This window comes from Artemia franciscana, chromosome 5, assembly GCF_032884065.1.
Source record: "Artemia franciscana chromosome 5, ASM3288406v1, whole genome shotgun sequence".
Lineage (NCBI taxonomy): Eukaryota > Metazoa > Arthropoda > Branchiopoda > Anostraca > Artemiidae > Artemia > Artemia franciscana.
In genome coordinates, this window is record NC_088867.1 from 52,683,526 (window position 1) to 52,708,620 (window position 25,095).

The following is a 25,095-nucleotide window of genomic DNA, read 5'->3' on the forward strand; positions in this document are numbered from 1 at the left end:
CGAAGGCTGGCCCAAAAGGACAATCTTTGGAAATCTGTCATCCTTCATTAGTAGAACGTCCCCTAGCTATCACAGCCTTGCTCTCATTATAGCCCAAGAAAACGGAATTAAAGAGCACTTTCTACGGCCTACTGTTTGAAATGCGGTCAGTCAGTCGGGTACCCACAACAATCCGTAGGCAATTCCTCTTGAAAACATCTAGCAAATATTCTTCCGTTTTTCGGAGCGCCCATGCTTCAGAGTCATATTAGATCATTGTCTTCGTTGTAGCTTCCAGAATTCTGATCTTGGTTTGCAGACTTGTTTTCTTATTCTTCCAAACCAAAAACAGTGATAAAAAAACCCTGAGCCTTGGCTGTTCAACTTCACAAAGGAAATAATGCATAAATTGTATAGAAATACAAAAGAAAAAATGTAAAATATGAAATATAGACATAGAAGATGAAACTATTGTGTACCCGACAAATACTAATATTTAAAATTAAAAAAAAAATGCACAATGTACAAATACAACCGTTAAAGCATAGACAATTTGCTTCGTTTACACAGATAATCCAGCCGTTAGTCAACGTGGATTTCCAAAAGGACACCGTCCAGATTCTTCTTCATTTGGTATATACTCTAAAAGAAGAAGTGATTCTCGGACTTTTTTTTATCCTTTCTATCTTGACTGTAATTTACCCTCTAGAACTTAATATTTGAATACTTGCTGTTCACTTTATTTTCCTTGCTATTATCAGATAGATTATTTGGATCATTCTCTGAACCTATCATTACAATCATAATAATTCAGTGGAGTGTACTTAATTATTTAAGTAGACCCGATAGTAACCCCTCCAATAGTTACCCGAAGGACAAATCCTGGGAAAATAAATTGCAACAAATATCAATTCCATATTTAGATAGTATTTAAGCGAGTAATGCGGCGTCATTTATGTACATATGAGCTGATGGGAAGTAGAGGCCATCGTCTGTTTTTCATATATTGGCAGGTTTCAAGCACTTTATTTACTTAAATAAACGTTGCAATTATTCTTTGATTTTAAAACATAATTTATCTGGAATATAATTTGGTTCATTTTTAATGAACTGGGATAGGGCTTTGTTCATGGAGGAAATAATTAGTATTATTATCTGGAAGAAAATATATTAATATGGCTACGACAAGAGATTCTGGAATTATTCCTCAGTCTACTTTAAAAACTTAGATCTTTTTTACAGGGAAGATCGCCAAGAGTGAAGAATTGTTTAGAATTCAATTTGTCCTTTCTCTAGGAGATCGGGATTTTCCTTTTGTTCAGTCCTAGCCTCAACAGACTGTTCCCTCAAACTTAAAACGATGCAAAAAGGAAATCGCTTCCATAAAAAAAAAATCAGAATAATTGGACGAAAGGCATGGGGACCATTGTAGAAAGGAGGTGTTATAAATAGTGTAATAAATGTTACACCTTCGTAGAATCAGAACGTCTGGTTATTTAGTTCAATATCAGCTCTAAAACTAGTTCTCGTATTTGGTTCAATATCTTCAGTTTGATACAACACCAGACAGGAATAAGAGAAAGCTCTGAAAAATAACAACACTTACACTCCAAAATACTGCTTATTTCTCTCTCCATTATACATTTTCCCTATTACCTAATATGCTACTAAAATTATGGTTTTAAATCTGGCGTATTTACTTTGAAACGTGATTATGCTGTTCGTCCTTTTGACATAATGATTTAATAAAACTACTCTGTTTAAGAAACATTTCTAATCAAAAACTCCTAAACAACATAGAAAATCTTACCCATTAAATTATGAATATACATTTAACAAAATCACAAGCTTCTTTGAATGCTAGGGCTTACTGAGCCGTTTCGATGGAAAACGTTAAAACTAAATGCACTGCCTAACATCACTGGTACGCAATATTGAGGAAAAACAGGAACTTTCGGAATGACAATAAAACCAACAGTTAAATGTCAAAATGATTAATGACTAATAATTAAGAAGGTATTGAAAATACGAAATGATTGGGACAAATCTAAATAATGTTAAAATGAAAACATTTATACTAGGAGGTTGTATGTCCATAAATGGAATAGAAGTCACGACCAGGCACGTCTGTGAGATTTGTGTGTCTCGGGAGGGGGGATTGATACAAAATCCAAATTTCAAGGAATCTCAATAATAAATCAGTAAAAGAATATTTGACAATTTTAATAAAGGGAGCCCAGAAATCAAAAAAATATATTGGATTTTTCCAGGGGGGGGGGCAATAGTTTATCTATACATTACAGACTTATTCTTTTTTCTCCGTTCAACTTACATCAGTTTCGATTTCAACTTCCTTTTTTAAGATAGACCCTTTGATAACATTTAGAAGCAAAAAAGAGCTTATGTTTGTTCAATTTTAAATTAATCATTTTATATCTAAGCCATTTTTATATCTCTTGAACCCCTTGAACATTCAGCCTAAATTATTGCATCTTCTTGTCTCTCATTCTTTTTAGAAGAAATACTGGATGATTTGTTAGTATTTGTCCCTTTTCTTAAACACTGAGTTTTAAGACATACTTTATAATACAACTACGGTTTTCTATTAACATTTGATCCATGCACGTTCGCAGGGCTCATACTCTTGTTGTTTTTACGTTGGTTTTTTTTTTACTATTATTATTATTCTGTTATTATTTTAGCAATTCTACTTCTTCGTTAATAGACTCCGTAGTTACTCGAAGATCGCAAAATTTTTATAGCTTTGTCAAGTGAATATTACGACCGTAATAGCTTATAGGATAACCTCGATTAAACAAGGAACTTTACTTAAAGTTAGTTATCTTGCAAAAAGAACTACTTAACTTGCTAGCTTCACATTGTTGACAATGACTATTCTTTACTACCATGAACAGTTTGATTGTCATTGTGGGAAAGATTGTCATTGTGGATAAAAGATAAGCTTTTATTTGATTTAAAGACTGAATAAAAAAGAAATTGTTGAAAAAGAAAATAAAACTTTTGGCTTTTTATAATGATATTCGTACTATAACTAGATAGGTAAAATCGGTTGTCACTTGGCTATGGAATTTGGTAGAGGGGGATCCGCTCAATGAATCATTTAATTTTTTTTAACTTTCATTTCCAGTATTGTATTGAAATTCTGATTCTCTTATTTGTCATTGAAATGCCTGTTAAGAGCTGATAACGTCCTATCAGCCTAACCTAACTAACCTAACCAGCTCCAAAAAAGGAATTGATATAAATGTGCTAAGAATTATGATTGAAATTAGCCGCATTTCACACAATGCCAGCGCTACTTTTCGGATATTTATCTCTGCATCAGCTTACTGTAAGAAATGTGTGTTAAGAATAGAATAAAGTGAATTTAAACAAAATATGTTTATTTTTCTCAAAGTTTTGAAATTTTGTGTGCACGTATAAGCAATATCATACATTCTCTTTTTCTACTGTTATCAGTTTTATCTCCCTGTACTAGAAGACCAGGCTTTGCTTGTGTTGGGAATTGTAGACATAAAAACGATATTCAGTGTAACCCTCCTCCGGAAACGTATAGGCTACCCCTCCGTATCCTTATTTACACAATAAAAACTTTTGTGTAAGTTTTATGGAATTCGTTTTTTTAAACAAAGATACAAAGGGGAAGGTAACTTTCGAACTCTAAGAATAAATTATTCCTTCTAATTGGCATCCCTAGCAATTTTTAATTAATTTAGGGCTTCTGCCGCAATGATGCCAAGATTTTTTTCAGATTTTCTGAATGTTCTTTGTCAAACAATGCCCACAGGGTAAGTTAATAATTCTAACTTTATTTTTCGAATATTTTTAAACTTGAAATACGGTCACTATTCCAATGTGGGGAATATGTCCCAATATAATGTTCCACATTCTATGGTAATACTTTGTTTTATCCTGTATCATTACTTAGACATCGCTATTGCGGTGCCTATGATATTTGTTTCAACTTTCTGTGGCCTGCTTATATCAATACTATTTATTAATCCAAATCGGTGAGCCCACAAACAAATCCATTTAATAAAAAATCATAAATAATATTTAATTAATCTTGTATATTAAAAGTTTAGCACAATAAATTAAATCTTATAGAGTCGAAATCAATTCAAAATTACGAAAAAATGAATAGTGAGATACTCGGGCGTGAGGATTGAGGGAAGTGGAGGGAGGATATGTACAGCAGCATTAGTGGTGAATCTGGCTGAAAAATGTCGAGTGTATACGGCATTTACATTTGCCCACCCGAAAGCTTGTTACGCTATCTACTGTCGTCTGTAGCAGCTCATTACTGACAATTTTAGTAAAAGCAAAACACCATCACTTACATGTATGATTGTTCAATGTGTGTTTATTGGTTATAGTGTATTTCGTAATGTTTTTAAATTCACTTTATATATTTTTTATAATTAATGAATATACGCAACTTACGAATTAACTTACGTAATGAACTTCTATATTCAATTCAATTCAATTCAATTTATTCAAATAAAACTAAAATATAACACCAATAATAATAAAGATCCTGGAAGCGAACTATTCGTACACTTCGTACACTTTTATTACGTATATGAGGGGATTCACTCCCTCGTCAATACCTCGCTCTTTACGCTAAATTTCGAATTTTGTTCCTATTCTTTAAGGATGATTCCTGAATCATAAAGGCCGTTTACTGAGAATAAATAGCTCTTTTGAAATCACTAAAAATATTTTAGCGTAATGAGTGAGCTATTGAGGAGGAGAGGAACCCCCTCATAGACGTAATAGTTTCTGTTAATTTTTAGTTCTAATGTTGCTCCTTACTTTCAGTTTTAAAACTTGTCTTTTTTATTTAATTTCTCGTTGTTTCGTTTTTTTAATAATGCTGTAAAATCCAGCGCCCCCTTCATGGAAATTCGCTTCCCCCGTGATAAATTCCGTCATGGAAAGACCCTTCTACGTAACCCCCTCCTCGGACCCTCCCCATCACAATAAAAAAAACTCTGAAAACGTCTGTATACTTCCCAATAACCAATAGTAGGCCTATATGTACAACAATGGGCAAAGTTCATCACTTGCAGTCCTTCCCCCGGGGACTGTGAGCGATTAAGTCGTCCTCAAAGACATAGTTATTAGATTTTTCGATTATGCTGAACAAAATGGCTATCTCAAAATTTTGATCTGGTGACTTTGGGAAAAAATGAGTGTGGGAGGGGGCCTAGTTGCTCTCCAATTCTTTTGCTCACTTAAAAAGGAAACTAGGGCTTCTAATTTCCGTTAGAATAAGCCCTTTTGTGACATTATAGAACCACTGGGTCGATACAATCACCACTGGCAAAAAAAAAATAATAATAAACATGCATTTGTGATCATTCTTCTGGCAAAAAATACGAAATTCCACATTTTTACAGATAGGAGCTTGAAACCTCTACAGTACGGTTCTCTGATGATGTGATTTTTCTTAAGATTCTATGACCTTTATTCTATGACCCACTTTTTTCGAAAATGAGGCAAATTTTCTCAGGCTCGTAACTATTGATGGGTAAGACTAAACTTGATGAAACTTATATATTAAATCAACATAAAAATCCGATTCTTTTTATGCACTTGTTGGTATCAAAATTCCGTTTTTTAGAGTTTCGGTTACTATTGAGCCAGGTCACTCCTTACTTACAGTTCATTACCACAAACTGTTTGAAAATAGTCTCATTCTTTCTTTCTTTTTTTTCTTTTTTTTAATTTACAGTTACAAGAAGAAGCTCAAAATAACAATACAACACTGAAATCAAATCTGCATGAATAACAGGGATCTTAAATGAATTTACTAAGCTGACAACTGTCTACATCTTTATTAATATAGAAACTCTGCAATAAGTGAAGTAGTATAGAAAAATACAATATTTATTGTTCTGGTCCTTAAGAAAAGAATTGACCTTTCCTGTTCATAGGAATTTATTTTGGTAAGCCGTAATTTTTCGAGGCTCAAGCTCGTACAAAAAAAAAAACACCAAAAAAATTAGTGAATATTTTGGATGGTATATTTGTCGATGTTGGATTGTGTTAAAGAAATGATCATAATCCTGAAATATAATAGAAAGAATAGAGAATAGGGCCCGTGTCCCTTCTCCTGACACGACACTACTCCCCTTAATACTTTTTTGGTTTTAAATTAAGAAATTGATGCTATAAAATGGTACATCCATAAAAAGCTAACGATTTATCTTTTCAGGAGGAGCCATTGCGACTATTTTATCGGATTTATCAAATCAAATGTCATTATGAAATTCCAGAGCCTTCTCCGCCCGTCGTCGAATGCCAGGAAGATAAAGCTGTTGAAACAAGTGAAGAGGAAAGTGCTAAAATTAGTGAGGAAACTCCTATCAGACTGTTCTCCACTGATGCTAATTGGGGAGAAACACGTGGCGCCAAGCAACACGCGCCGGAAACTTGTAACACGGCGGACTTGAAGAGAGACGTGAATAGCGTGTCAAAGAAAAAACGTCTAAATGAAACTAGTCAAAGTGAAAGGCTAAAATTGGTTGCTAAAGTAAAATCAGAAAAACTCAATGGACATTGTGAACTGAAAACGAAAAGAAATCCTCAGTTATTTAATAGTTGCAATAGTTTCAAGCTAATTATGTCTCCATCTGAAAAGGATGGTCAAAAAGAGTCCAACCATAATAATTTGAATTTGGCCTCTGCAGTGAAACCTGGGTTGAAATTTGAGAAAAGAAATGGAGAACTAGATAAGATAGAAAATGACCTAAAACCTTCGAGATCTGATCATTTGTTTTTACCCCCTCTTGCGAAGATTGACACTAAAGCATCGGGCAAATTCCGTGTTGAATCAAAGAATAACAGCCTAAGAAGAAAAATAAAAAAGAACTGTGGACCTGATCATACTGATTCTAGGGGTCTATTTGACCCAAAGCGAACAGTATCGAATACAATAGAAACAGCAAAGAAGCAAATTGGATCAACAGAAACAGAAAATAGTTGTGAAAAAGAAGTTGATAAAAGAACACCAGAATTAAATGTAAGGGACCGTTGTATTTCAACACAGTTTCTGGATATAAACTCAGAAAATACCCGCAAAAAATCAGACATTCTTTCTGACACACTTCTGGATGAAATTAAAGACAGAGCCCTCTCGAAAGGTTCTTCTGTCAAAGACTTGTCGATCTCAGCTACAGAAGATACCATCGCATATGAACTGCCTTCTCTTGTATGTGAGAGGTCTAGTATTGAATTAGTATCAACAGTTCAAAAAAATGTCTCCCCAACGCCTTGTCAGAAAGGTATTGATAGTGATGATTTTACTGGCTCGAGAAATAGCATATATGAGAGTGAGCCTTCATCAAAGAAAAGGAAAGTCTCTAATGGTGGACCGACTAGGACAATGCCAAATCTAATTGCAATATCTGAAATGCCTACTCCACTCGTTGTACGGAGTGTACAAACTCTTGCTGGTAGTAGAAAACCAGATGTTAGAATTGTTGAAGCTGTTAGGAACAATGAACCAGAGAAATTGTCACTGAAAGATGGAGTCAACTCTCCTCAATCATCGGCAGTGATACTTGACTTGTCAGAAAAAACATCATCTGCAAAAAGTTTGAGTTGCAATGTTCCCGAAAAGAAAACATCTCGATCTACAACATTTATGCCCAATCTTCCAAAAATACCTGCTGTTAAAATACAAATAAAAGAGAGAGGAATTACCCCAAAATCAACCTGTATGAACCCAGTTAACAAAGAGTCATATCAACATGAACAAGCTTCTTTACTTCCCCGTGGTAATGCTCCTGTGCAATCATTCAATACCATGAGCAACCCTCATCCGAATTCAGTTCAGAATCACATGCTCCAATCTATGGCACTTGCACAAACGCAACACATGCAGCAGTTGCAAGCTGCCATGTACGCAGCTTCTGCTGCTAAACAGGCTAGTGGTGCAACATCACCTTTAGTAAACCCTGTTGAGTTTGAACGAGTACGAAATATCTTGACATGGAATGCTCTTGCTCATATACAGGGCCACAGGCCTCCCACTACATCCCTTAAAGAAAGCCCTAGATTTTCTTCAAGACTTTCCTGTGATAGATCAGAAGATTTTGTCACTTCGCAAACATCAAATGTGATAAAACCGAAAATTAAATATAACCAGTCAAGCAGTGATTCAGTCAGAGGGAACATGCATCAGTTTATTGAGTTGCAACAAAATGCAAGATTTACATCAACGTCAAATCCGAGATTGAGTTTAAATTCTAGTGTTCGAGAAATCCCTAACCCCTCTCTCTTGCAACAAAGACGACTAACGCAACTATTAAATGTAAATATTCCTGAAAACACTATTGCAGGTAGAACGTCTGATATTCCTAGTCCGAAAAGAGTCATGGAGAACAAACTTGCCGCAAACAAAGAGCTAACTGTTAGTATTGTCAGCTCTGGAGATAAATCGAGAAAAAGTTAAGAGACTGAAAATTATGGCACTGAGTTTTGATTTCTTTTGCTGGTTTTATTCTGATTTTGTTTGCGAATGATATTTTTTGCTTTGATCTAAAATTGAGTCTACTGTTTCGGTTGGATAAAGTAAAATATATGTTACTTTTATTATTATTCTACTCTCGTTGTCTTTCTTTTTTAACCGTACTTAAAAGCTGTAGGTTGCATTATTATAAGGTTGAGCTAAATCCTTTTTTACTGTTAGTAATTCTTGTCTGAAAATATTTGTTTTTATATTTCTGTACCGAAATTTCTGCTCATTTTGTGCCTGCTAAGTGTGTTAAGAATGTCAGCTAGAGTAATATCTGGCTCTCGGTCTTGGATTTCATTGGATTTCAATTTTTCAGGTTAAATTGTATTGCTAAACAAAAACAATTTTAGGACTATATTTGACCTTGACGTAGAGCAGCCACGAGAGTGCCAGTCGGCTGAGTATTTGGTTCTGCCCTTGGAAGTTCAAAAATGTGAGCAAATTGGGACCTATTTGAATCAGGGCCATACCCAGTTGTTGCTGCTTTTAGGGAAGGGAATGAATTTTGATTTGGTGAAAAGGTCACCAAAATAATTTGGTTTGGGGAGGAGTGGGATGGTGTCGTTAAGCGTCTCATCTGCATTCTTGAAACCAATTCGCGAGTCAAAAGAATATTTTCTTGTTTTTTAAGAGAAATAGTCTTTTCCCTACTGTTTTTACTACCAATTTACGTTACGAGCTGTAGAAATTTTTTTTAAGGGGGGGGGGGTAGTTCAAGCTCTTACCCCCTACCTGGCTACATCCTTCATTGCTATGTTTGGCAGTAGCTCCCTGTCGCCTCATCAACTGACGCCACTGCCCACCCCCTCAACCTATCAGGCCTACTCGCAGGTATATGCTTCCTAGGGATAAGTTTGAAAACGAACCAGCGGAAACAAGTACGAAAATTATGTTAAAAATACAAAAAGTCATGAGAGAAATATATCAATATATCATTTATAAATTTTCTTTTACTATGTGATTTGTTTTTGCTCCGAGAGAGTGAAAGTTAATCCTTTTCTCTAACACCAAAAGTAAATTTCCAAAAATGAAGAAAATACGTAATTTGTGACTAATGGAAGAATGGACGAAGCAAATTGGCTTAAAAGATTTCTTACTTTTTCCGCGACCCACTATGCTCAACCTCGTATTTGACTGGACCCGCTTGTTTCAGGACTTTAAATACCCTCTTCAAGAGACGCTGAATTTGTTGCTGCCTAAAGTAGCAGTACTTCTTCACCAGCCATGAATTACTTTAGTTTTTCCTTTCCTTCGTACCAGCACTTTCTTGTATCAGCTGTTAACAGTTTCGTTGTGTATGCAGTTCGGTGAAACTCGGCTAACTTTTTCCTTCAGTCAATGACGTGCTTCACCAATTCTTTAGAAGTTTCAATACCCAAGAGCCAACTCCGAACACCCAAGGATTTTTACCAAAAAGTAATTCTAACATGGAGAATCTCGCACTTGAGTGAACCGTCTTCCTACATTTGAAAAGGCATAATCGTGGTTCCCTTTGAACAAATCTACTGGCATGGTAATCGGTGTTCCATTACGTCGCTCTGTCATTCTGTTCGCTTCTGGGTGATAAACGGATGTCTTGATGGGAGAAATCGCACGAGCTGTATAAGGCTTCGTGCAGCGGAAAGATTTTGTCCTAAATCTGTGAGGATCTCATGAGGTTTACCATATCTACTAATATACTTGACCAATTGATCATTAATGTTTCTGGCAGTAACTGTCTGGAAAAAATTTATTGTGCTGTACGGATTACGGATTACTGCACGGATGGGGACTTTCGGAACTGCGGAGCTTGAAGGTAAGTTGGCAAGCTTCATAGGATCTGTAGAACGGAGCAGTTTCTGAAGTACTTTGTTGTAAGAAGTCTCGAGAAACATGGTCGAGAGAGAGAGAGACTCCAAAATGACCACTTGGTGGAGAAGAATGTCGTAACTCAAGGATCATAAAGCGAAATATCTGAGGCACCAAGAGCTAAAAAGTCGGTTCTTTTACATTGACTATCCTGTAGTAGAACCGTGCTTCAATATCTGCTTTGTTCTGCTAACCTTATGTACTTCTTCTTTATTATTAATAAGTCGACAAAACGAAATAATGAATTCTTTTAGCCTATCTACTTCTCACATTTGACACTAAAATTACTGGAGGCATCATTATTTACAGTGGCCTTATCTGAACTCCTACTGGAGCGCCCATTTTTGACGATTTTGTATAGTTACCAGAATAATTTTGAAATTTAGCTATAGAGGGGTCCATTCTCTCATTCGACATGTTATCACTTTTGTTTTAGTTGTCACTAGTCTAATCCATTCATAACATATGTCCGCAAAGGTTACAGCTCAATTGACTACTGATCATTTATAGTTGACTGTATAAACAACAGAAGTTGAAAAAACATTTCATAGTGTTCATCGAGAAAAATATTTGGTTTACCCATAAAAACCTATCTAGAGATAATTAATACATCTTATGGATGCACCCAATGACCATGTATAATTCTGACTTGCTAAATTTTAACTATGCGTAGTCTTACGCAATGTTTTGTAATCTAAGTAATTAAGCTAAGGATTTACGGTAAATTGCCTATAAGAGCAGAATATATTTTATGGTTATGTTTACGTCATTTTAATATGACATACAAATCTCCTTAAATATAAAAAGAGTGTTTACAATAGCTCTGATCGACTAAAATGTACTCCACGAGATGCCTCAATGAAAGAATCGTAACCTAAGACAATCTTGTCATAAAGGATAAACAAGATATGAAAACAAAATATCCCTTTAAAATTTGTTGAAAGTTTAAATTTAATAGCCTTAGAAATTCGTGATGACTAACTGATAGCCTATGCCTTTTTGAGAATTTGGATATACATTGTAGATTTTAATCAATATTCCGCTCAAAATGCTCTGAAACTTTAACCTGAGTATACAGTGTCTTGATTTATTTTAAATCCCCCCCCAAGCTGCGACGATATAAAATTTGGAGATGGGGGACGCAGTCATCCTCGGCGGTGGCGTGCCGCCGAAAACTGATTGACGGTGTGACGTCAGTTGATCAGCATTCGTTTTATTTGTAGAATTTCTAGCTTGTTTTTTAAAAGTTTTGAAATCTAAATTTGTTATCATTTCTTTTCGAAATTTCTTTTATGCAAGAGTTCTTGGGGTTGATGATGTCTTTTCAATTTTTTTTTTTTTTTTTTTACCATGACCGAGTCTCAGACAAAATGAGGATGAGACGTCCATTTTAATTTCTGCTAAACATTCTTTTAACCAAAATGATAGGCAGTTAGACCTAGAACTGCGTAAAAATTAAATTAATTAGAAAAAATACGGATCTAGTCCAAATTTGTTTGTAAAGTTATATATTTTTTATCTTACTTAGGTATATTTCATTAGACTTGAGCTTCAGAGCAACAGGTTCTACTTAGATGAAAAATATCAGGTCGGCGCTATATCGTAAAGGTACTACTTTTAATTTAAGCTTAATTAACCTCTAAAAATCAAAATAAAATGAATTTAATTTCACTATATCTTGCGCAGGAAATTTCAAAGGAATCTGATGTGTATATCTTACACCATATATGGATATCCTGGTCTTGCCAGGGGCGGATCTAGAGCAAAATCCCGGGGAAGGCCAAATGTGACAGGGGCTCCAATGAGCAAAATTTTGGGGATGGGGGGATGTGACAAACGTGCCATTAATTGACCAAATTGACAAATTTGTTATAAAAAAGAATAAAAAAAAAGAAAAAAGCACCATTAGAGGGCACCAGAAAAAATATTGAGAGGGGTCCCCCTTCCCCATCTCCCACCCCCTGGATCTGCCAGTGTGTCTTGCAACCTGCATTCACTTCTTTGACTACCATATAACCATTTTTCATTCGCTTAGGTCCTTTCCCTTCGTTGCAATACTTAGAAAAAACTTTATACTCTACCAGTGTTTTTCCTTCAATGACATCGCAACGAAAACTAAAAGTAAAGAGTAAGGCATTATACTTTACAGTTCCTACTGTCGGTGGTGATTTCTGTTCCATGCTCTTTAGCCTGGAAGTGCAAAAAGGGTTGGTAGCCAGCCATCCTTTGCTTTCGCACTCCTTCCCTATCTACCTTCCCCAGTTTTCTTCCGGTACCCATTCAGAGCTGGGCTAACTCTGGTTAAGCATGCTGAATCACACCAATGACCACCGTTCCAAATCAAATTACCAGCAACACCAGGATTCGAACCCTTGCCCTCACGGACAAAGGATTTCAAGTCTAGCGTGCTAACCACTCGGCTAGGATGGCTCAAAATTTTACGAAACCACCTTCTTGAATTTCAGAGCTCCGGTTCAAAGAAGCAAGAATTACGATATCTCGAAATCAGTACTCTGTAAACCGGTTTCTTTCGCTAGTTTCTTTCAACTTAGCGTGAGAAAAGACAAAGAGAAGTGACAGAATTAATGGGAAATATATAATTTAGGCTATATATTTGCACATTAGGGGAGTGTGGGTAAAATATTTGGACAGTGTGAATTCAGAAAACAATTCTTACTTCATAATATCAGAATAATTGTCGCTGACACATTTTGCATGCAGACCCGCTGTACTTTACCCCCGCCCCCCTAATATGCAAATATGTGGCTTAAATTTGTTTCTAAAGTATTATACTTTTATCTTACTTAGGTATATTTTATTAGGATTAACCTAACTTCACTTCTTGAATTGTTGGGGGTATATCATACAGGTATCTATATTTATTCCAACAACGAAAATTGGCTGTCATATTTTATAATCAGACCTTATAAAAGTTTTTAAAAATTAAAAGGGTTAATTAAAAAAGATTTTATGAATTATATACAGAACTTCAAAATTAAAACGCAGAGGTATTACCCAAGACCAATAGCAGGATGTGATCCCTAAAAATTTTCTTCTAAATTATTATAAATTGTGTACTCTATAGAAAACATAGCAAATATATAAAATATGCATTTTAAAAAATAATAATAAAATCTGTATTCAGATCCTCAACTTTCCAGTTAACCTGACTATTACATCCATAGTAGTCTTAATAAAAACTACAGCGGTGAAAATAAGAAAAAAAAGCATAATAAACAAGTAAATACCGCCACGAGATTTCAAATATAACACTTTCAACATAATACAATTACTAAACCTTAGTCCGTGGCCTAATAGCTCCTTTTAACTTATCAACCAAAGGTTTTATAAGAATTAATTCAGTCACCCTAACTTTCATTTTTCCAAGTTTTTTTTATAATTAGCAGAGAAAGCTGTAATTTTCCGGAACTGTCAAGACCTCCTGCTAGTTAGTACCTAAATGTTGTGATTATAATACCAAACATATTTTTTCACTATTATTAGTTCTCCGACAATAACAAAATGAAAAGCCCAAGTTAACTGTTTTTAAGCAGGACTCCAATGGGTTTAAATTTCCTCCCAAAACAGATTTATGTTAATGCAAATTTAAATAAACTGAACACATTCAACATTTAGAGATTCTTGCAACATGGACAAAACTACATACATATAACTTGCTCCAATAGTAATTGAAACTAAAGAATAAAATAGGGACGACATTAATTATATTAAAAGAATCTCCTAGCTACGGTAATTCCAAATAGATAAATTAAACAAAACAAAAATTTCAACTGAAAGTAAAGAGCAACATTGAAACTTAAAACGAACATACATTTTGACGTATATGAGAGGGTTACCCCTCCAGAATGCATCGCTCTTTACGTTAAACTTTTGTTGAATTTAGTTCCAATTACTTATGAATGACTCCTAAAGGACAAGGGCCATTTACTTAGAATAATAAGCTTTCTTGGAAGTTCTAAAAATACTTTAGCGTAAAGAGCAAGGTATTGAGGAGTGGGCAACCCCCTAACATACATAATAACTTCTGTTCATTTAAGTTTAAATGTTGCTCCTTACTTCCAGCTGAAAACTTGTTTTTTTTTCTGATTGCTTTTTAAATACTGTCGGGAAATCTGGCACCTTGGAAAATTTCCTTCGCCCACAAAATTCCTCCCAGAAAAGATCCTCCAATTGAACCAACCCTCCCTTCGGAAAAATATATGCATATTTCATATTGGTGTTTACACCAATACTACATGTAAACAATGGGCAAAGTTCATAGCTCGCAGCCCTTCCCATGAGGACTGTGAGGGGTTAAATCATTGTCAAATACATAGTTCTTAGATCTTTCGACTCTTTTGAGTCGAAAGATCCACACTTCTGTATATATAACCTTGAAACCTCTACAGCAAGGTTCTTTATTATGCTGAGTCTGATGGTGTATTTTTATTGAGATACCTTGAGGTTTTGGGGGTGTTTTCCCCTCTTTTGAAAGTTTGGTGAATTTTCTCAAGCTCTGTTTGTTGCTATCGAAACAGTTTTATTTCAGAATTCCTTATGATATTTTTCTCCCGCCAAGATGAAAATATATACAAGATTAGTCTTATGCTTAGTATTGTCGAACCATGTATAGTATGTATGTTTATATACCCGTATATAATATTAAAGTATTAATGAAAATTCAAGTAGTGTGGATATAAAACTTCAAAACCATGCAAGCACACAATTAACTATTTATTATACCACCAGTGGATCCAGGGGGCTGGGGGGGCTGTTCATCCCAAGATTTTTTTTGGGTACTCTCTTTCCTTGTTTTTCACTCATTTTTAGATTAAACTTGTCAATTTGGTCAATTATTAGCACTTTTGTCACGTCCCCCTCCCAAAGAAAAATTTTGTTCATTGGTACCCTTGTCACATTGGGCCCCTCTTAAGAATTTGCTCTAGATCCGTCCCTGTATTATATTGTTTTGGGACTAAAAAAAAGGACGGCTGTTGATTGACATATCAAATCGAAGTTCATTGAGTTTAGATCATCTTACTGTGATCTCAATAGAGAAGATAAACCATTCCCGGAACTAATTATGACTAATTCTAGCTCATATATTTTTCAGGCGAACATAGTGATTTTTTATAGAAAATTGTAAATGATATGCAAAATATTTGCAATAAGGATCTTAAAACTTCACACAGCAAAGGTTAATGATTAGCATGTGCTTTAAGAGCCTTTAGAGGGCATGGGAGGCCCTGAAGTGACTGAAATAGAAAAACTACGCATTTATGTTATAGACAATACTACGTTATAACTACTGCTAATTTGAGACAATCAGAAATTTGTGGAATGTTCTCGTTGGCCAAAAAATCCTAATTGGCTCAAAACATCGCCAAGTTTATCTGTGTATTAGCTGGTCTAAATTTGAAGATATGCGTTATGCCTTTCATATACAGATAGTCTTTGACCAAGGTTAGGTGATACAAAATTGACGTTCTTTGGATAAAACAAATAACAGGTATTGGTTAATTTTGATACTACTTGGTGTCATTTTATTAAAGTCACTTAATATGCACATATTAAAATGGGATCCCTTTGACCCTGGGATCCTGGAAAAGGGGCCACTGAACCCATGCGTTAAAATACCCCAGGTGAGTTTACCAACTTTTTTGTCCATGAGTGTATCCCCTGATCATCCAAAAATGTGTCATGTTTAGCTAGAATGTGAAACGCCTTGAAATTTCGAAAACTAGAGGCAATTGTTTTATTACCGGTTGTATTATTGACTAAAAGATGTTTTATAAACTTCTGTTAAAGCGGCAAGTTAACATCAAATATAATGAAAACGAAAAAAAAATTACATAGAACATTCGTACAAAATGACTGATGCATGAAAATCATGTAAACATGTAGATTCCTTACTTTGGAAAAAAAAACTCTTTACTTAAGAAGTCTCTGGTAAAAGCTGGATGTTCAGAAAAAAAAAAACAAAGACCGAGGAAAAGCACTACTTTGGTGAAAAGTGACATAATTTTACCAAAATATATATCCAGCTGGGAAATCTTTACTTTAATTTCGTTAATTTACAAAATGTGTCCCTTTTTTGCCCCAAATTTCTAAAGTCGTTTTTTCCCTCTTATGTCATTGTGCCCCGGCATATAGGAGTCTGTCTTTTTTTTACATAAAATGTGTCTAGTTGGCGACTTTGGTCGCAGGCTGGTACTGAACCCAGAGACGTTTCTTGAAAATAAATTTTAAGCAAATACAGAAGAGAGAATAATTAGGACTTTTTTTCCAAGACAGTAAATGAACAAAACCTGTTTGGATATTTTGTCCTTATATCTAAGGGCAGTCATAAACAAAAAAAAAAATAATAGAAAATAACACAAAAACGCTTACAAAAAATCCTGGTTAAAAATCCATTTTCGGCCCTTAGATATAAAGGTCGAAATATTCAAACAGGTTTTGTTATTCACTGTCTTGGAAAAAAAGTCCCCATTATTCTTTCTTCGGCATTTGTAGTATGGAAAGGCAATGTGTTCTTCGTCATTATTTAAATTTTAGGCACCTTTCAGGTTTTGCTAAATAAATTCTTCCAACCACTTAGTCACTTGCATACCAGCATCTGAAATAACTAGACTGTTAGAAATACTTCCCGCCCAAGTTCGTCACCGCTTCATGCTTCACATCCTTTAAAACAAGGCATTCCTGGTAAAAATAACCTTGGCTCATCCTCTATTTTCTAATAAGAAGCTCTCCTACATTTTGATCGTGCTTACTAGCTTATGTGTCAAGCGCTGTTGTCAACTAGGGGATATGGGGATTCACCCCTAACCCCTAGATTTCGATAGAATTAATTTTTTGGTATTTTACTGGAAAAAAATTAAAACAAGATTCCCTCACCCTAGATTTTTGGAAACACATTCTTACCCCCTTGTATTTTCGTGAATTGAGGTCGTAGGTTCAGAGGATTGTTTTGCATCTTGGGCGTGTGTAAATTCCAGCGAAAAGGAGAAATATTTGCCTAAAAATGATTAACATTGATTCTAAATGGGGAATTCTAAAGGCAATCAACCTCTGGGTACGTGCCAGAAGGTGGTCATTTTTGTTATATTATCAGCTTGCAAACTTTTATAGTGAAAGGAAAAGGGAAAAAGTTTTAAACAATACGGCATTTGTTTTTATGTATTACTGAGTGGTTTAAAAAATGGCTATCAAATAAATATCCGACTTCTCATTTACAGTCATTACTGCAACCAGTCACGAGTGGAGAATATTATAAGATGCTTACGGGTTTTCCTGAATATCCTTCGTTGCAGTTTTTAGATAATTCAATTCTCTGCTTCTAGAAAATTTTTGTGATATTTTACCTGACTTGGTCCTTGGACTTAATTTTTAGGCCTGAAATAAATAAAAAGAGACTCTAACAACAGGTGACTCGGGAAAAAACGCAGGTCATATCGATGAAACCTCTGTGATCTCTAAGTTTTGAACTTAAACCTTGTCTTCATCATCCGTGTGTGTGCCTGTAATTTACTATAGAAGAACAAATTTCGCCAAGCACAACAAATAGATTTAAACGGACATCAACTATGCAAACTGATTCCAAGAATTAAATACGATTTCAGAACGTTATGGATATGCTGAAAACGTCACATAACCAATAATTTTCGCACTGTACAAGAAAGTAATTGGGTGAATGAATTAATATTTTTCTTACAATAAGAGATATTACAAAAAGATATCTCGGGTACTTCGTGAGATTCATCATAATTAGGAAAAAGAGGTACTTCAAATCACTTGAAAAAAAAAGCATCACTTCCATTGATATTTCACAGGAAACAATTACTTCTGAATAATTATATTTACAAATTAATAACTTTTAAGCACGAGCACATTTTCGGCTACATTTACACCTGGCGGTGCATGGCAGATTTGCTGTCAAACATTTGCACTTTTGAACGCAACCTTCACATAATATACAAATAGAATATTTTATTGAGCGTGTCCACTAAAGGGTACGGTAAAATACTGAGCGTAGTAGTACTTAAAACGGGGGGACTTCCTATCCTTGACTGTTGTACATTTTATATTTCTCCACCTTCTACGTGATTTTTCTCAGGACCCAGAATATAAATAATAGCTTATGCAAGCTGTTAATGTGGGATTTCTTGTCTTGATGCATGTTTAATCTTGCACTAAAGTAAACAAATATCTTCTTTATATCACACGCAGAATTTTCCGATGAGTGGTGTAATTAAATAGCATTTAATATTTAATCACAGGCAGTGCAATAGTGCTGCCTAAGCAAAGAGCGATGTGAGCACAACTTATTATTATTTTTTTAGAACAGGGCTGTTTAAATAGAAGGAGTTGTCGTAGAAACTTCAAAAGGAGCTCATTCGCTTGGAAATGGCCATTTTGTTCAGCGTATTTGAAAGGTCCAGTAATTATGTATTGGAAAATTACACTCTTCCCCCACAGCTCTCAGGGCAAGGGTTGTAAGTAACTCCACGGGGCATATATGGCTTTTGTGGACAGGATGGTCGTAAAAACTTCGGACGGGGCTAATTGGATTCTAAATCAGAAGTTATAGTGCCCTTTTCAATAGTTGAAAGTGGTTGGGTGGGTCCTATCCAGGCCAATCATTCCCCTAAACACGTACGATGGAAATTATGAAAGAACCATTTTTTTAATGAACCATTATTTGAAAGGTTTAGTAATGATATGCTTTGTGATAAAATTCCCCCACGGCCCTCGGGGCAAGGGCTATTAGCTATACAAGTTGTCCATTATTAACATTTAAAGGTTTTCTGGAAAGATTGGTCATATAAACGTCGAAGAAGGCTTATTCAGTGTAAAATCGAAAGTTCTAGCTCCCTTTTTAAGAGTCTAAAGGGATTTGATGGCAACCAGCCCCCTCCCCTCCGTGAAACTACATTTTAAGACCACACTCGCTATAAATGACGTATGAAGCAATATATATATATATATATATATATATATATATATATATATATATATATATATATATATATATATATATATATATATATATATATATATAATATAACAGAATAGCCATATACAATCAACCATAAAGAATAATCCATGGACAGGCAGTCGTGTCGTCTTCAGTGCTGAGAATAAACAAAGACGAAAGCAAAAACAAAATCTAACCTTTTGAAGTAAACCTCACGTGAAGAGAAAGAGAGTTTACTTCAATAAGGTTAGATTTTATTTTTGTTTTCGTTTCTTATCTTTTGTGAGCATTGAAGACGACGACACTATCATTGTTTTTTATGGCACTTGGTATTAACCAAGTGACATATAGCAATCGCAAATTCTGTCGTTCTTTCGGTCGGTCTGTCTGTCTTTCTGTCCCGGTTTTGCTACTTCAGGCACTTCCAGGCAAGCTAGGACGATGAAACTTGGCATGTATATCAGGAATCAGACAAGATTAAATTAGAAATAGTCGTTTTCCCGATTTGACCATCTGGGGGGGGGGGAGGAGTTGGGGGCCGGTTAATTCGGAGAAAATAGAAAAAACGAAGTATTTTTAACTTATGAACGGGTGATCGGATCGTAATGAAATTTCATGTTTGGAAGTATATCGTGTCTCAGAGCTCTTGATTTAAATCCCAACCAGATCCGGTGACATTGGGGGAGTTTGAGGGGGGAACCTAAAGTCTTGGAGAACGCTTAGAGTGGAAGGATCGGGATGTAACTTGGTGGAAAAAATAAGCAGAAGTCCTAGATACGTTATTGACATAAGCGGATCGGATCTGCTCTATTTGGGGGAGTTGGGGGGGGGGGGTTAATTCTAAAAAATTTGAAAAAATGAGGCATTTTTAACTTACGAAGGAGTGGTCGAATCTTAATGAAATTTAAAGTTTGGAAGAATATCGTGTCTCAAAGCTCTTATTTTAATTCCCGACTCGATCCAGTGACATTGGGGGGAATTGAAAGGGAGAGCCTAAAATCTTAGAAATCACTTAGGGTGGAGGGAGTGGGATGAAACTTGGTGAGAAAAATAAGCACAAGTCCTAGGTATGTGATAAACAAAGACGAAAGCAAAAACAAAATCTAACCTTTTGAAGTAAACCTCACGTGAAGAGAAAGAGAGTTTACTTCAATAAGGTTAGATTTTATTTTTGTTTTCGTTTCTTATCTTTTGTGAGCATTGAAGACGACGACACTATCATTGTTTTTTATGGCACTTGGTATTAACCAAGTGACATATAGCAATCGCAAATTCTGTCGTTCTTTCGGTCGGTCTGTCTGTCTTTCTGTCCCGGTTTTGCTACTTCAGGCACTTCCAGGCAAGCTAGGACGATGAAACTTGGCATGTATATCAGGAATCAGACAAGATTAAATTAGAAATAGTCGTTTTCCCGATTTGACCATCTGGGGGGGGGAGGAGTGGGGGGCCAGTTAATTCGGAGAAAATAGAAAAAATGAAGTATTTTTAACTTATGAACGGGTGATCGGATCGTAATGAAATTTCATGCTTGGAAGTATATCGTGTCTCAGAGCTCTTGATTTAAATCCCAACCAGATCCGGTGACATTGGGGGAGTTTGAGGGGGGAACCTAAAGTCTTGGAGAACGCTTAGAGTGGAAGGATCGGGATGTAACTTGGTGGAAAAAATAAGCAGAAGTCCTAGATACGTTATTGACATAAGCGGATCGGATCTGCTCTATTTGGGGGAGTTGGGGGGGGGGGGTTAATTCTAAAAAATTTGAAAAAATGAGGCATTTTTAACTTACGAAGGAGTGGTCGAATCTTAATGAAATTTAAAGTTTGGAAGAATATCGTGTCTCAAAGCTCTTATTTTAATTCCCGACTCGATCCAGTGACATTGGGGGGAATTGAAAGGGAGAGCCTAAAATCTTAGAAATCACTTAGGGTGGAGGGAGTGGGATGAAACTTGGTGAGAAAAATAAGCACAAGTCCTAGGTATGTGATTGACATAACCGGAACGGATCCACTCTGTTTGGGGGAGCTGGGGGGACACTTCTGAACGTGCTAGGACGATGAAAATTGGTAGGCGTGTCAGGGAGCTGTACGAATTAACTTGATAAAGTCGTTTTCCCCGATTCGAACATCTGGGGACTGAAGGGAGAGGAAAAATTAGAAAAATTGAGGTATTTTTAGCTTGCGAGTGGTTGATCGGATCTTAATGAATTTTGATACTTAGAAGGACCTCGTGACTCAGAGCTCTTCTTTTAAATCCCGTCCGGCATTAAGCCTCTGATTTTCCTTTTAAAAAAATCTATTGATTCTTAGAATTTTGCTAGAGCTCATACCATATAAGCTCTTGGCTCTTGCGACCTCGTCACAAGTGCCATATGAGCTCTTAGCTCATCTTTTATCTATTAAACAAAAAAAGGGAAAATAATCTTAATGTAATTTGAAGTCAGAAATTCCATGAGTATCCAAAATATCATAGCCACCCTGGATAGTGATTATCTACTGATAATCCACGTCCAGGTTTCCAAAACTTAGTGTCTGTTAAATTTTGTTTAAAATTAGGCTTGGTTTAAACTAGGTTGATTTCAACTGAACAATTAGGTTCTAATTGAACCTAATATAAACCTAGCAATCTGACGCTAATTGAACATGTATTTTCATTCTTTGTCGTTAGGTTTTCAGAGTTTTCTAATTTGTCGAAAAAAACCCATATTTTCATTTTGTGTCATTAAGGTTTCAGTTTTTTAACTTAGTCGATGAAATTCACAGATTTTCAATTTCTGTCCAGGAAATACAAACTTTCTTCAATATATTTCCGAGCAAATTCACACTTTTCGTTTTTTTTTTTTTTTTTTTTTTTTTTTTTTTTTTTTTTTTTTTTTCATATAATATTTAAGACTGGGTAAGCCGGGTTTATATTAGATTAGAATTAGACTGGTTTAGTTAACTTATGTTAGGTTCACTTAAATTAGGGTTATGTTAAGGTTCGCTTAAAATGCTTAAGTTAGGCCGAATGAATCAATACTACATTAGGTCGGCTCTATATTAGGTTAAATTAGGTTAGACTTGCTAAGTTTATATTAGGGTCAATCAGAACCTAACTAAAATTAAAATCTGTGCATTTTGCTTCTCGACAAAAAAAAATAGTGAAAATCTACCGAGTAAACAATGATAGATTGTGAAAACTTAACAAGCAAAATCGAAAAACAATGAATTTCTTGGACGAAACTTGAATTTATTGAACGTTTTATGGTTTGCATCGAGTGGCAATTCTCGTTCAACTGTGAAAACAAGCAGTGTGAAACTGCTACCTGATCAAAATACATCATAACAAGCTTTTAAAATGCTGCAATGATGTCAATTCGTGATGGCAAAACCAATTTTGCAAAACTTGTTTTAGTCATAATTCTTTCCGCTACAAACAGCGGGCGTGACAATCACACACCGCTTCGGTGAAAGTCTTGAGAAGCATAGTATGTAATCATAAGTTCATTATACAAGATTTTATCTCTAAAAAAATTCAGGCCTATGAACCCTTCAGCTGGAACTTGATTTGAATACCTGCTATAAAAATAAAGGTAACAGAAGTATTAATATCAAGCACTTTAGCCTATCATTACTTCAACTGCCTTACAAAGAAAAGAAGACTAGCATAGTTTAGAATTTTATTCCTTGACTTAGATATTTTTTTATGATATGATCAAGAATTCAGAACTACTTTTTTTTTATCATAATCTATGACTTCTTTACCCCTAGTTAGTTTGATTTGCATATGCTTATTGCGCTACAGATGGCAATATTCCAATGTTTATACGTAAGTCCTTTTCTGGCCTTTTGTACATTAGGCCTTTTCTGACGAACAAATTGTAGATCAATAATTGAAATCAAATTTATTTATGAAAAATTGTCGATCAACAATAATTTTGTGAGAACACAAATTTTTATTATTTTTGGAAATAAATCCTAAAGTTCTCAAAATCAATTGAGCATTGTTTTGCTTTTTTCAATTAAATTCATTTCTACTCCTGTAATATTTACTGTTTATATACCTTTTAGCTTTCTAATCAAAACTGAAAGTTTAAATTTAATGCAGCAAAATTTCTTCAGTTCCCCTTGAAGGGGAAAAGGATGATTAATTTGAAAGGAAGCAGATTCTCGTGCCTTATTCTATAAGTAGGTCCCGAAGCCAGACGGAAAACCGGTGGCGCGCCGCCAAAAATCTTTAGGCGCACCGAAGCCTTTATGACATGGTCTTGCACAGATATTACTGAGAGGCAAATACTAGATGAAATCTTCTATTCAATGGCACATGCAAGAATTTTAGATTTCCCCCAAAAAGTTTTTGAATTTATTCGTCTGCTATGGTACAGGCTCCAGATTTTCTTTCACTTATTTCTGCCCTCTTCACTACAATCTTCTAATTCCTATTTAAATTGAGTGTCGAGAAGCCCTGATATTCCTCGAAACTTTCCTTATATATGTTTTCTTCTTTTGGTCGAACAATTACATTTAAAATCTTCACCAAACTTCTAAGGTCAACTTGTCGAGCATGAGCCGGCCCACACTATAGCTAACATCGGCTAACGGGCCAAGATGCACTCCATTTCAAAACTGTTATTAAATAAAAAAAAGTTTTTTTTCAACTGAAAGTAAGGAGTGACATTAAAACTTAAAACTAAAAGAAATATTATTCTGTATATGAAAGGGGATGTTCCCTGCTCAACGCCCCGCTCTTTGCGCTAATGTTTTTTATTGTTTTAAAAGTAAAGTTGTGAGAAAGAGTCAAACTTTAGCGTAAAGAGCAAGGTGTTGAGGAGCCCCTTCAGCCCCTTTCATATACAGAGTAATTTCTGTTCGTTTTAAGTTTTAATGTCAATCCTCACTTTCAGTTGAAATTTTTTTTATTATTATTTAATTTCTGAACGTTTTGTATTAAGGCATGTTTTGATTTTGGCTCACCGCAAATGAAAAATTGAAAAGAAATTTGCATATTAAATGTTTTGGCTAAATGGCTTTCTCTTAGTTTTGATCGGACGATTTTGAAAAAAAGGGGGGAGGAGGCCTAGTTGCCCTCCAGTTTTTGGTTACTTATAAAGGCAACTAGAACTTTTTATTTTTTTTATGAACGTGTTTATTAGTAATAAATATACGTAATTTACGAAGTAACTTACGTAACGAACTTCTATATTTGTATGTTTTTGTTACAAATATGAGGTTTGCCCCCTCGTCAATACCTCGTCTTTATGCTAAAGCTTGAATTTTGTCCCAATTCTGTAAGAATGACCCCTGAATCAAAAAGGCCGTAAAATAAATAGTTAAATTATTAAAAATACTCTAGCGTGAAGAACGAGGTATTGAGGAGGAGACAAACCCCCTCATATAAGTAATAATTTCTTTTGGTTTTAAGTTTTTAATGCTGCTTCTTACTTTCAGTGGAAAAAAACTATTTTTATTTATTTTCTCAAAGTTTTTTTTAAATAGTGTTAGAAAATCCAACGGCCCCTTGAAGGAAATTATCTTCCCCCAAGATAAATTCCTCCATTTAAAGATCCTTCCACTTAACTCCATGCCCCCCCCAACACGAAAAAGTCCCCCTGAAAACGTCTGTACACTTCCCAATAACCATTATTATATGTAAACAATGATCAAAGATTGAAACTTGTAGCCCCTCCCCCGGGAACTGTGGGGAATTAAGTTGTCCCTAAAGAGATAGATATCAATTTTTTCGACTATACTGAACAAAATGGCTATCTCAAAAT

The 25,095-nt window shown here is 35.1% G+C and overlaps 1 protein-coding gene across 1 annotated transcript in view; it reads left to right on the top strand.

The window, feature by feature from the left end:
• Positions 1 to 8,612, top strand: part of LOC136027573 (polycomb group protein Psc-like) — a 99,795-nt gene extending 91,183 nt beyond the window's left edge. Inside the window, exon 9 of the mRNA XM_065704953.1 lies at positions 6,221 to 8,612. Coding sequence (XP_065561025.1) covers positions 6,221 to 8,461 — 2,241 coding nt within the window. The 3' untranslated portion in view covers positions 8,462 to 8,612. The remainder of the gene's footprint in view (positions 1 to 6,220) is intronic.
• Positions 8,613 to 25,095: the final 16,483 nt, after the last annotated feature.